Source organism: Ursus maritimus, unplaced genomic scaffold (assembly GCF_017311325.1).
Source record: "Ursus maritimus isolate PB19 unplaced genomic scaffold, ASM1731132v1 scaffold_33, whole genome shotgun sequence".
NCBI classification, from domain to species: Eukaryota; Metazoa; Chordata; class Mammalia; order Carnivora; family Ursidae; genus Ursus; species Ursus maritimus.
The window spans coordinates 1,328,641-1,342,542 of NW_024425897.1; the positions used below are offsets into that span (position 1 = coordinate 1,328,641).

A 13,902-nucleotide genomic window follows, 5' to 3' on the forward strand; every position below is an offset into this window, starting at 1 on the left:
CCTCAGAGAGCCGCGCTCTACCGCCTGGCCCACGGCAGCCTTTCTGTCCTCTGCTGGGAGTCAGGCAGGTGCTGGCCGCCCCTTCCTCTCTCCTCCCAGGGTGGTCAGGAGACCCCACATCTCCCTACGAAGGACGGGCACCTGGTGAGGACACACGGCTGGTCCCGGCTCCAGACCACAAAGCACCAGGCACAGCGCATACTCAGTGGACCCTCGGTGGCCGTCAGCCCTGCCATCAGATGTCCTTGGGCTGGATGCTGAAGAGCAGGAAGGCCCTGGGGCCGAGTCCAGGGTGTTCATGTGGCCACGGGAAGAGGGTGTGACTACGGGGGGGTGCCCTGGTGGGTCATGCTGACCATCAGCCACTCTGTCCCCAGAGTGGACACAGGGGCGTCTCATGACCCCGGCTCTGTGACACTGGGCACAGAAGTCACCCCGACCTGTCCCTGGTCCCTGTTCTGGTTCCCCAAGACATTCTGCCTGATTCCTGCTGGGTTCCCGGGGACAAGGGCTGCCAGAGCAGGGGTCTGGGTCCCCACACATGCTGTATTGTCAGGATCACACCCGGGGGCTCTGGCTGGGGCCCACAGAGACCAGGAACCCCATGGTGACCATGGGGTGTGGCCCCTGGTGAGGTCAGCCTGGCGACTGCGGGTCCCATCGTGGTGCCTCTGTCGAGGCTGGCCCACAGAGCACCCGATGGTGCTGTGCTGCGGGTGTGTGGCGCGGCTGACCTCGGGGCTGGGGGCTGGCCTTGGCCCCCGACGCCCATGACAACTCGTTACATGGAGCACCATTCAGTCATTCAGCAAACAGTTATGAGCTCAGATGATTAAAATTTATCATCAAACTGTGACATTTCTGGGAGTGGAAGGGGTGCTATTAATAATTAACACCAGGACACAGGCCTGAACTGGGAATGTCCAGGAAAATCCAGGACACAGGTCCCTCCCCTTCCCCCAGAGCCTGCCCTGAGCCTGGATGTTCAGGGGGAGGCCACCACTTGTGGGATTCCTGTTCAAACAGAATTATGTTGCTGTGGTCCCAGGAGACCAACTGGCTTTTTAGAAAAACTGATCCAAGGACTGGCCGAGTCCCAACCCCACTACCTTCCATCAGAGATGAGGCCATGTGTAATTCCTCATGGTGACCAAATGGGAGCAGTCACCTCCCTCTCCTCCCTTCCCCCCAGGGCCCAGAGCTGACACCTTTCTTCCCCTGCCCCCAGGTCCCTCTGCCCTCCCCTGCCTCAGGCTATTCTGGGCTCTGGCTTTTGGGCTGAGAAGGAAGCCACAGCCTCCCTCCCCCCAATCTGACTCAGTCACAGTCCTGTCCTTTAGCCCAGGCCTTCAGCAGGAAGGAGGCCCGGAAGGGAGGGGGGTGCCCAGGGTCCTACAGCTAAGGCAGGGCGGGGCCAGGTCAAGCCCCCCTCCCGGGACCTGTCACTCTTCTCCATCCTGCTGTGGACCTGTCCGCCTGGTGCCCTGGGGCCACCACTCCTTCCAGGGAAGGATGACCCTGCTCTGAGCCGGTCTGGGCCTCAGTGCGACCCTCCTGGTCAGTGACCTTCAGTGAAATGGGCAATGACAGCCCTGACTGGGACGTCAAGGGTCCATGAGGGGCTGCGAAGCGCCTGGAGTGGTAGCCAGTGACTGCAGCCAGGGGCATTCAGCTCACATTTCTCTTGGTTCCATCTTATTCTAAGTGAGCGGGAAGATGCTTGGGCTTCATCAGGTGCTCCCTGGGCTGAGAGCTGATCTGGGGGCTCAAGGATGAGAGTGGGGTCAGCGGTGGTCTCCGTAGCTGTCCTTGGCCATGAGCTCTCTCGTCTCCTTGCTCCCGGCCCTGGCCCACAGCAGTGCTCGCTGAGGGATTGCTGAATGAAGGAGGGTGTGAATGAATGAATGACATGTCACACGAAACATGTCAAGCCGAGGACGGGTGGAGCCGAGGAAAGAGCCTGAGGGGCAAGGACAGCAGGAACTCACCTTGTGACCCCTGGCAGCACCCCCGTCCCATTGTCAGAGCCTCAGCTTTCTCGTCTGTGAAATGGGTGCACAACACCTACCCCTGCTTTGTTCAGGAGTCTGTGGCCCTCGAGGGGCTCTGACATCCTCAGATCTCAGCCTCCGGGGGAGCTTGAACTCAGTGTGCTGGAGGGTTCATGGGCCTGCAGAGACACACCCTGGGTGTGAGGACAGGAGTGTGGGGCCTGCACTGGGAACTTCAGAGTCAGAGGGAGGAGGCCTCTGGAGAGGGTCAGGAAGTGGCCTGCACTTCCCTGAGCCTGTGGGCCTAGTAGAAGGAGGGGGTAGGTGGGAGACCCCTGGGTCCCTGGCTGGGGCGCAGAGGGCCCGCTTCCAGTGTGTGGAGCTGACTGACCCCGTGGCTAAGAAGTTGCCCGTGAGATGCAGAGGGATGGGCACAAACCCACACACTCACAGCCGGTCACACCCGCAGCTCCAGAGCTCACACACACAGACACACACACACACACGCATCGCCCCCACTCACACACAGTGACACACAGCTCACACACACAGACACACACACACACACGCATCGCCCCCACTCACACACAGTGACACTCCTGCTGCCACCCTCACCACGTTCCCGGGCTGACCTTTCTCTCACCGTGCTGGGGGCTGAGGAGCCCAGATTCCCCACCCCACGGATCCTTAAGGAGATCCCTGATTTCTGGAGATTGAGGGGGTCTGTGTGCTCAGCACCTTCTCCTGGCCTGGTGTAGTCGTGACGTCCTCAGGAAGGAGGGTGACCTTGGGGTGAGGGAGTGGCCTGGGTGCCCACCATCTCTGTGGCTCTGACCACCTGGACCTCAGCAGGCCCGCAGCGCTCTGGAAGCCTCCGGCTCCTCATCTGTGAGGTGAGGGGGTACTAGTACCCGCCTCCCGGGCTGGTCTGGGCATCACATGAGGAAAAGCATGAGCCTCAAGCAGCCCTCAAGCAGGGGGTCGCCGATAACCCGTCCACGGCCGCTGCCTGCAGTGACCCACCTGACCTACCTCCGCCAGCCCCCCGAGTGCAGGGGAGGAGCGGCACCCCAGGGGCCCAGCACAAAGGACTGAGGTGCTGGGGCCGGGTCCACTGCCCACCCCTCATGCCAGAGAGCGGTCAGCACCCCAGACGTCCGGAGCCCCACAGCACCACCCAGAAAGTTCCCTGATGGACCCTACTTTTCCCAGTAACTTCCAGGGTTGAATGGAGAGAATTCAGAATAAACATGCGTCCCCCTCCCCCAGAAGATGGCAGGTGACTTTCTGAGCCACACACCTGAGACAGTACCCCATCTTTCTTTGGCAGAGCTGGGACACGAGTGGGGGAGTGGCTCATAGGCCCCGGAATACTCAAGGGGCCATCAGGCCGACTGGGCATGAGCTGGACGTGCAGTGGGTGCAGGGCTCTGGGACTTGGTGCCAAGGGTCCGTTCTGGATCCAGGGTCAGGAGCCTGCCTGGCTGCGCCTCACCGGGCCAGATCAGGGCACTATAACTGGGTAACCATCCCCCCCGCCCCACCAGGCCATGGTGACGGGGTGGTAACGGAGACAGGAACATGGGGGGGGGGCGCCCATGCAGAAGCAGCCGTAGCATCCTCATGGTCATTGACGTAGCCTGAGGCTGCCGGGTGGTTATCTCTGTGTGTGTCACAGCCCGATTCCCATCAATGGGGAGGCATTGGGTAAAACACATCCCCACTTTTTACTACGGTACGAGATGCCTGCCCTCAGCACTGAGACACCAGTTTCCCCCCGGCAGGGTGTCCTTCTCAGAGAAATAGTGAGGCACCTATTTCCCTCCTTGCACTGGTTCCTGGGGAGCTCAGAGCTTATTTTGCTGGTGCCCAAACCTCCTGGCAGGCCTTGTGAGCGACAGTTTCCTTCCTGGCTTCCTCCTATTCCTCTCACATCTCTGAACCTGCCTTCTGGTGACGAATCAAAGTGACCCCCAGATTTAAGAGCCTGTGAAGCCAAGCTACTGGGGTGTCCTGGCCCCCATGGTTGGTCCAGCCTGAGGGAGCAATAGGGCAGGGGGTAAACATGGGCAGAAGCTGAGCTGGGCGGGGTGGAGAGGAAGGGGGCATAGGGGGGCTCGGGCCAGGAGCAGAGGGAGTCCAGGCCAAAGCAGGGTTTCCAGGCTGAGGAAAGAGAGGACATCAGACTGTAGAGGGTCCCCACAAGGTCAGGCAGGCAGGGCTTATCTACAGGTCACCAGCCATGGCGGCTCCGACCAGAGAGGCAGCAGGGAGTCGGCATGGTTCTGTGCTGAAGGAAGAATGGTGGAAGGAGAGGACAGAAGGACTAAGGTTCTAGTGACCAGACTCCTCATGTCCCAGGGAGACTGTGAGCCTCTCCTCTTGGGCTACTTTCCCACTGGGTGCCTAGGATCCCATGCATCTCACCCTGAGAATCCTGGAGAGGTGGCAAATTAAATACGAGACCCCCCCCCCAAAATTAGCAGAGAGCATGAATTCTGATGGACAAAAGGACATTTTATTGAGAGCTGATTGGGTGCTGAGAGCAGGGCTGGGGATGACAGTCGTGAGCCCTGGTTAGAGCCCCCCAGGTCTGTCGGGAGCATCCCAGTGCCCCAATCAGGGGAGACCTGGCACCCGCTCTTTGGTCTCAGTCCCTCTGCAGGTTCACCTGTCCTCATAACTCGCCATCCCACCCCTGAGCAGTCTTGTTCCTGGCTGGCATCAGCCTTGAGACCTTAGAGTTTCTAGAGAAATCCATCTGTCCTCCAGCAGCAGTCTCTCTGAGATCTCCCCCAGTAACTCTCTGTAGTATCTACGTATAGGGCTTCTGTATTTGGCTTGGTGTCTGTCTTTCAGGCTCTCCTCCCTTCCAGGGAGAGGCTTCTTTCCTCACAGTACCAGCCACTGAGACCCCAGGATTCCAGGGAGGACCTTAGCCATTAACCAGGAGGCCATGGGGAACCATGGGCAGTGGGTCCCAAGACCGCTGGGGGTGGACATGGTCCACACAAGAATGGTAAATGTAGGGAAGGAGCAGAGGGTGGGCTGTCCTGTCCTGCTGGCCTATCTTTTATATTCTGGAATATTCTCTGGGCTATTCTGGGTAAGAATGAAACTACCCCATAAGGAAAACTAAGATTCCTTCTATCCCAGAGGCCAGATGAGATGGTCAACTGGAGAAACAGCTCTGAGTCACAGCGAGGAGGGGCAGGAGGAGGTCACTGGAACTGGCCCATCCTGTCCCCACCACGTGCTTCAGAGTGGGAGTAGGCTACAGGGGGTGAGATGGCCAGACAAAAAGATGAAGTTTCCAGAATGCCAGAGCAATTCAGATCCAGTCCTAGACTGAATGTAAAGGAGAGAAATTCAAATCCAAATTTCACTTTGGTCCCCAAAGAGAGAGAAAGCACGGTCACCTGAGTCCCTCTACTGAACACGTAACACAGCGACACAGCCTTGAACACAACCCTCTGTCATCCCTGAAACCCCACACCCCCGACCCAGGGCCACACGCAGCTGCTTCGGAGGCTCAAAGTCCAGCCTCTTCTTTGTGGGGGCTGGTCTGGCCCATGGGAGCTTGAAAGGGCCCCCCCCCACCTGCATCTTCAGTTCCTTGGGGGGTGAGCCTCCCCCCATCCCCAGCCATGGAGGGGTAGGAGGGACTGTCTGAGTGACATATCTCACCCCAGGTAACTTCCCGGAAGGAGCTCTGTCTATGGCTCCGCTTGCTTGGGGAACGCCACCTGGAAGAATGGACAGTCCTGTTTCCAACACAGACATGATGGGGCCTGTGCCCTCTGCTGAGTTGAGGTCCATGGAGGGTTCTGGATGCCACCACACATCCTAGATCCATGCCCCACATGGCCATGTTTGCAGTAGTAGGTGTGTGAGTGTGTACTAGTGCATGCATGTGGGTTTACGATGTGTGTGTGAGTGTGCAGTCTGTCTGTCTGGGTTAAGAGGTAAGACCCTACATCCTGAGCTAGCTCCTGGCACAGCAGTTTACCTGGTTCTCAGGGCCCATTCCCAACACCGAAGAAGGTGAGTCAGTCTCCCAGATTTGTCCAGGGCACAATCCAGAATCTGATCTTGACGTTGAACTCATGGCCTCGGTAACTACCCATGGAAACTTTGGTTTAGTGCTTGTGATTGGGTGAAAGTCCAATGACTTTATAGGGTCCCTGCCTCCCAGGGACCTTGAATACAGCTGGGACCCCCATGACACACGTGGGAGGAGGAGCCCTCAGTGGGAATGTGGGATTGAGTGACTAGGGTCCAGGGACTGAGGGTCCTTTAGTGAGTATGACAGAGATGTCTGTGGGAGAGGCACAGGACAGTGTCACTGGGGAGGCTGGAGTAGGGAGACTGCTAAGAAAGGGGGGATGCTCTAGGCTATTGACGATGGGGAAAGTTCATATGGGGTAGGAAACCAGAGAAAACATGGCGTCGAGTGGGTGAGTGGGGGCCTACAAGGAAAGGAGAATGGGACAGCTCAGGAGGGAGCTAGACCCTGATGGTGAGGCCCCAGGTCCAAGGAGGAGCTCAGACATTATCCAGGAGTACACAGGGAACCAAGAGCAGTGGGCTTTGGTACTGTTGGTGACCTATGTGGTCCATGCAAGAAAAGCAAGCATAGAGACATGGTGGAGGATGGCCCATCTTGGTTCTGCTGTTGGTATCTTCTGTTCTGGAATAATCTCTGGCAATTCTGGGTGAGAGTAAAACTACCCCTCACAAAAACATGACGATGCCTTCTGCTGACTCCTTTCCCACAGGGTGAAAAGAATCGTGTTCACATTTGAGGATGATAGAGTTCAGGACACAAAGTGTTAAATGCAATGAACAGAGAGCCACAATTTCCGACTGAATAAAGAACATTTTATTGAGTGTTGACTGGGTGCAGGGAGAAGGGCTGGGATGACCCTGGTGGGAGGGCAGATCCTCCTGGAGGTCCTGTGGCTCCAGGCCCCCTTGGGTGGGGGAGGGTCTCAGGGACCTAGGAGCACTCTGCAGGGACCACCTTCTTCTCCACGGTGCTCCCCTCGTGCGTGACCAGGCAGCTGAAGCTGCTGTGAGATTTCCACTTGTCAGGCGACAGGCTCAGGTAGCTGCTGGCCACATACTTATTGTTGTTCTGTTTGGAGGGCTTGGTGGTCTCCACGCCCTGGGTGATGGGGTTGCCGTCTGCCTTCCAGGCCACCTTCAAGCTGCTAGGGTAGAAGTCACTGATGAGACACACCAGGGTGGCCTTGTTGGCGCCCAGCTCCTCAGAGAATGGCAAGAAGAGCGTGACCGAGGGCGCAGACTTGGGCTGACCTGTGTGGGCAGAGGTGAGAGATGCGGAGACAGTCCAGGTGTTGGGCAGCCCTTCCCTCATCTACAGCCTCTGTGACTGTTCCCATGATGGCCATGCTTGTTCACCCAAGGGACTCTCTTTTCCACTCCAGCCCTGGACAGCAGGCAGCCCCCCATGCTCCCAGCAGCTCTTCCACATCACCTCTCCCAGATGTGAAAGGTGCATTTGCAGCCTCGGTTTCCTCCCCAGCCCAGCATCTGGTCCCCGTATCACATCATTCTTCTGGATCTGGGTGCTTCTCCTGTGAACTGGAGTCCCCTACCCAGCCAGCTAGGACAACTGTGACGGTGTGCATGGAGGTCATGAGCCCTGCACCAGGTGGGGCATGGAGCCCCCGTCTCCCTCAGGAATGGCTCTGTTCCTGCCTCCTGGGAAGGCTACGTACTCCAAGGCTCTGCTATCTCCCTCATCCCTCCTGCCCCGACCACAGGACCCTTCACTTCTGCTGCCTTCTTGGGGCTACTCCTTGCAGACGACAGGCAGTATGGTCCCATGGCCACCCCAGCACCTCTGATGACTCCTGACTTTAAGGGGCAGCTGTGTATCTCTGAGCCCCCACTCGCTCCCCACTTTGTCATCTCTTAAGTCTAAAGTACCCTTTGAGGAAGGCAGGAGACCATCTCTTGGACAGGTGAGACACCTGAGGATTATGGGGCTCCAGGTACAGGTAAGGCTCTGCCCCATGGGACCTGCTCTTTTCTGACCAACATCCTGGGAGGGCTGTGTTTCTGGACACTTTGTCCTACATCACTCATGTCTCTGTCCCTGTGTCCTCACGGCCTAGCAGAGACCCTCAGCACTTCAGCCTAGAGCAAACCAGACTGTTCTGTTCCCCTCCCATGGGTCTCCACTCGGGCCCCAGCCATGTCCCCAGCCTCCTGTGTGGCCCTCCTAGCCTGGATGGACATCAAGCCCTCAGCCAAGACCCCAAGGGACTCTCTCTAAGGCCGCCCCAGTGCCCCTAGTCAGAACCAGCCTTGGATCCCACACAGGTGCCTGCCCTGGAGGAAGGGAAGGAATCCCCATTTTTGGATCACCACCCCCCAAGCGTAGGCCCCTGGAATCTGGACACATTCAACAGTCAGCTTCTAAAGGTAAATGCTTGTACTATTGGGGTCCTTATTGCTGGTTTCCCTGAGACCAATCCACTTCCCCCAGATCCCACAGATCCGCTAGAGGGTCAGTCCTTAAGGCTGGAAGGGCAGACAGGAAGCAAGCCCCAAAGAAAAATAACTTTCCCAAGACAACAGAGGGGTGGGACAGGTTGGGAAGTGTGGTGAGAGCCACTTACCTAGGACGGCGAGCTGGGTTCCTTCACTGAAAACAAACCAGGGTGACTGAGATTCGGACCAAAACCCACCGGGCCAACACCTGGGGCCTGCCCCCTGGGGGCCAGGCCAGAACAGGAACCTGTGATGGGCATAAGGCTGTAGCAGGTGGGGCTGGGCAGCCAGCCTCCTAGAGGCTGTGGCACACCTGGATGAGCCCACAGCCCAGAGGTGTCCCTGTGCCCAGCCCCCTGATTGAGGCAGACTCCACCCATGTCTTGTATATGTCCCTTTCCAAGGCTGTCCTGATCATCTCTTAATCCTGTGCTGACCGTGAAACTGCATGGAGTAGGTGTTCAGTAAATCCCTGAGTGCCTCGTCCTCTCATGTGGTGTGGCAGAGCAGGTCCTGAACTGGCTCAGACCTGCCTGATGTCTCCTGGCCTCATTTAGAGCTTCTGAGGGTTCCTCTCCTACAATTTCTCATAGTCCAGCCAGGTGGCTTCCTCCCTGGACCTACTGGTTGGTCTGGGACTGGGCCATTCCTGAATCATAGTACTCCCATGTGAAGACCCCCCACTTTTTCTCTACACATCAAGACACAATGCAGTCCCACCTCTTTGATGAAGCTTTCTCTGATCTCTCAGACCACTGTTTTTCTGTCCACCTCTCTGTCCATCTGTCCATGTGTTCATCCATCCATCATCCATCCATCCATCCATCCATCCACCCACCTATCCATCCAACAGTAGCTCCAGGCACCGTTTCATATGCTGGGACATAGAGGGTCTCCCTGGCTTTCATCTCCATCTCTCCTTGAAAGCTCTCAGGTCAGGGCCAACAAAGCCCTCTTCCTGGGCATTTCCCTAGTTCCTGTTGTACATTATGTCATTACAGGATGCAACACAGAGTCAGCCTCTCTTTTCAGTAACTCTCTTCCTGTTGGCACCTGAGATCTCCCATCCTCCTCCCCTGACTTCCCTTTCACCCCTGCCTGTGCATGGCAACTGACTCCCAGACCGGCACCCTGGGTTCTCCTTCTTTGCCATCTTCCTACATTATGGATTCCTACTACTGCCCATTGGGTGAGGCTTGAGTCTATTCCAGCTCCAAACCCTCTTCTTGATTCTCCCTAAATTGCCTACTGACCATCTCCAGCTGGATGTTCAACAGGAATCTCAAACTCACCATAACCAAATGAGACTGACCACGTTTCCTCCAAACCAGCTCTTTTTCTGTCCTCATCTTGTCACATGTGACCATGAGTGCTCTCACTACCCAACCCTCAGGCCAGATCTATAGCTTCAATGCAATCCCAATCAAATTCCCAGCAAATTATTTTGCTGATATTGGCAAACTGATTCTAAAGTTTATAGAGGGGGCAAAGGACTCAGATTACCTAACACAATATCAAAAGAAAAGAACAAAGTTGGAGAGATGACACTACAGGGCTTCAAGACTTACTATAGAGCTATAATAATCAAGACAGTGTGGTATTGACATATATACAGACCAATGAGATAGAACAGAGCACCCAGAAATAAACTCTCACACATACAACCAAATGATTTTTGATAAGGGTGCCAAGACCATTCAATGGGGGAAAGGACAGTCTTTTCAACAAATGGTGCTGGGAAGCATAGATATTCACATGCAGAAGGATGAAGTTGGACTCTTACCTAACATCATATACAAAAATTAACTCAAAATGGATGCAAGACATAAATATAAGAGCTAAAACAATGAAACTCTGAGAAGAAAACATAGTACAAATGCTTTACAATATTTGATTGGCAATGATTTCTTGATATGACACTAAAGGCACAGACAACAAAAGAAAGACTAGACAAGTTGGATTTCATGAAAATTTCAAAATTTTGTATATCAAGTGATCCTATCCACAGGGTAGAAAGGCAACCCACAGAATGAGAGAAGATATTTTCAAATCATATATGTAATAAAAGGTTAATATCCAGAATAATAGGAAATTCCTAAAACCCAACAAGAAAAAAATAAACAACGCAATTCAAAAGTGGGCAAAGGACTTAAACAGGCATTTCTCCAAAGAAGATATACAAATGCCAGTAAGCACATGAAAGATGCTCAAGATTACTAATCATTAGGTAAATGCAAATTAAGACTACAATGAGATACCACTTCACACTCATTGGGATGGCTACTATTAAAAACAAAGTAGGAAATAAGTGTTGGTAAGGATGTGGAGAAATAGGAAACCTTGTGCAATGTTGGTGCACAAATACCGCATGATTCCACTTAACGTGAGGCATTTAGAGTAGTCAAAATCATAAACAACACAGTCTTAAGTTATCAATGGGTCAAAGAAGAAACTACAAGTGAAATTAAGAGATACTTTGAGATGAATGAAAGAAAACCCAACACACTAAAACCTATGGGTTTCAGTGACAGTGGTGCTCTAAGGAAAATTTATAGCTATAAAAATGCCTCTATTAAAAAGAGGAAAGATTTCAAACCAGTAATATAAGTCTATCTTAACGAAATAGAAAAAGAAGAGCAAGTTAATTCCAAAGCTAGCAGAAGGAAGGGAATAATAATGATTAGGGTAGAAATAAATTATTAGAGAATAAAAAACAATAGCGAGAACCAGTAAAACTAAAAGCTGGTTCTTTGAAGTCTAGCAGCTTTGAGAAACATTTACCAGACTGACAAATACAAAACAGAGAGGAGATTCCATTTATTAAAGTCAGAACTGAAAGTTGGGACATTACTACACACCATGCAAAAATGAAAAGGATTATAAGGAAATAATATGAACAATGGCATACCAACAAATCAGATAACCTGGTTGAAATGAACAAATTCCTAGAAAGACACAAACAACCCATACTGACTCAAAAAGAAATAGAAAACCTGAACAGTCCTATACCAACTAAAGAGATTAAAATGGTAATCAAAATCCATTCCCACAAAGAAAAGCCCAGGACGCTAAGGCTTCACCGGAAAATCCTACCAAATATTTTTATGTATGCATGTGTGTATGTACAAAATATTTATTTATTTATTTATTTATTTATTTATTTATTTATTTATCATTAAAGATTTTATTTATTTATATATTTAGAGAGCACATGCATGCACATGATTGGGCAGTGAGAGGGAAAGGGAGAGAGAGAGACCCTCAAACAGACTCCATGCTGAGCACAGAGCCCAAGGTGGGGCTTGATCCCACAAACCCGAGATCATGACCCGAGGCAAAACCAAGAGTCAAATACTTAACCGACTGACCACCCAGGGAAACCCTGCACCAAATATTTAAAGCTAGTTTAACACCAATCCTTCACAAGCTCTTCTGCAAAATAGGAAAGAAAGGAACACTTCCTAACTCATTCTTTGAGAATTACTCTGATTTCAAGACCAAAGACATCGCAAAAAAACCCACAAACTGATATCCCTTATGAATACACATGCAAAAATGCTCAACAAAATACTAGAACAGTGAATCCAACAGCATATTAAAAAAATCATACACAAGTGGGATTTATCCCAGGAATGCAAGGGTGGTCCAGCTTAAGAAAATCAATCAATATAACGTATCATAATAATAGAATGAAGGATGATAGCCATTTGATCATCTCAATGGATGCAGAAAAATATTTGACAAAATTCAACGCAATTTCATGACAAAACACTTAAAAAACTTGGAGTAGAAGGGAACTGCCTCAACTTTATAAAGACCATCTATGAAAAATCCACATTGAACATCATATTCACTGGTGGAAGACTGAAAGCTTTCCCGTCAAGGTCAGGAACAAGAAAAGGATGTTGATTTTTGCCCCTTCCGTTCAACACTGTACTGGTGAATGGCTAAACAAAATGTAATACATTGAAAAATGGAATCCTCAGCAGTAGAAAGGAACAAGCAATTGACAAATGGGATAAGCGAGGTGAACTGCAAAGGCATACTGAACTGCAGAAGCCAGACTCAAAAGATTCTGTACTGGGAATATTATTATTCAGTTATAAAAAGCAACAAACTATGATTCACCCAACAATCTGAATGGACATCCAGAAAATTAAGCTGGGTGAAAAACGCTAATGACCAAATGTTACACACTATATAATTTCACTTATAGAATAATCTTGAAATGACAAAATTAGAAATGACCAAATTAGTAGTTGCCATGGGGTCAGGAAGGGACTTGGAAGGGAGAGAAGTAGGAGTGGCAATAGAAGGGCAAGAAGAGGCATCTGTGGTCAGGGAAATGTTCTGGACCTTAACTGTATCAATGTCAATATTCTGGTTGTGAAATCTTACTATAGTTTTATGAGGCATTACCATTGGGGAAAACTGGGTGAAGGGAACATGGGACCCCCTTTATTGCTTCTTACAACTACATGTGAATCTACAATGATTTCAAAACAAAAAGTTTAATTTACAAAAAGGTAGTATACTGCACGGTTCCATTTATACGGTAGTCTGGAAAAGGCAAAACTATAGCGTCACAGAGAGATCAGTGGTTGCCATGGTTGGGGCAGAGAAAGAGACTGATTACAAAAGAGACACAAAGAAATTTTGGGGGGTGATGGAAATGTTCTCTATCTTGATTGTGGTGGTAGTTACCTGACTCTATGATTTTATTAAAATGTATACAACTACTATACCAAAAGGAGGGAATTTTACTCTGCATAAATTAAAGTAAAATAAAAATAGAAATCTTTATTATGTGATTACAGTCACTATATCTATCTATCTATCTATCTATCTATCTATCTATCTATCTATCTATCTATATAGTGAGTTTATTATTCTCTTCCATGGATATACCATAGTTTATCTTCTTTTATTGTTGGACATTGAGGGGGTTTCTACTCTTTCCTCTGAACACATGTACAATATTTAGCTGAAGTTCTGATTATTTCCTCAAGATAAATTTCTAGAAGTGGAATAACTACTTGGTTAAAAGGAATGCAGATTTTTATGAATCTTGACACATGGTGTCATTTGTTCCAAGAATTTCGTCTTCCACTGACCATCCGTGAGAGTGCCCAGTCCTCCCCCGTCAACCCTCTGGTACCATCACTTTAAATTCACTTGCCAATTTCACAGGTGATCTAAGTCATGTGTGGACAGTCTCCTCTCTGCAGCTCTAATCTGCTGTCAGAAAATCCGGAGCCATTTTCCCAAGACACAAATCTGACTCTGAGAGTCCCTTACATAAGTCCCTCAAGGGCCTCAGGAAAAACCATGGGTGCATGAAACCCTCTGCGGTCTGCCATTCCCCTTCCCCTCCTCTCCCCTCCCCTCC

The 13,902-nt window shown here is 51.2% G+C and overlaps 1 protein-coding gene across 1 annotated transcript in view; it reads right to left on the reverse strand.

Moving 5' to 3' along the window:
• Positions 1-6,855: 6,855 nt before the first annotated feature.
• Positions 6,856-13,902, reverse strand: part of IGLL1 (immunoglobulin lambda like polypeptide 1) — a 33,534-nt gene continuing 26,487 nt past the window's right edge. The window contains exons 4-5 of the mRNA XM_040619396.1: positions 8,642-8,760; positions 6,856-7,310 (exon numbers count right to left, since the gene is read on the reverse strand). Of these exons, the coding sequence (XP_040475330.1) occupies positions 6,991-7,310; positions 8,642-8,760 (439 nt within the window). The 3' untranslated portion in view covers positions 6,856-6,990. The remainder of the gene's footprint in view (positions 7,311-8,641; positions 8,761-13,902) is intronic.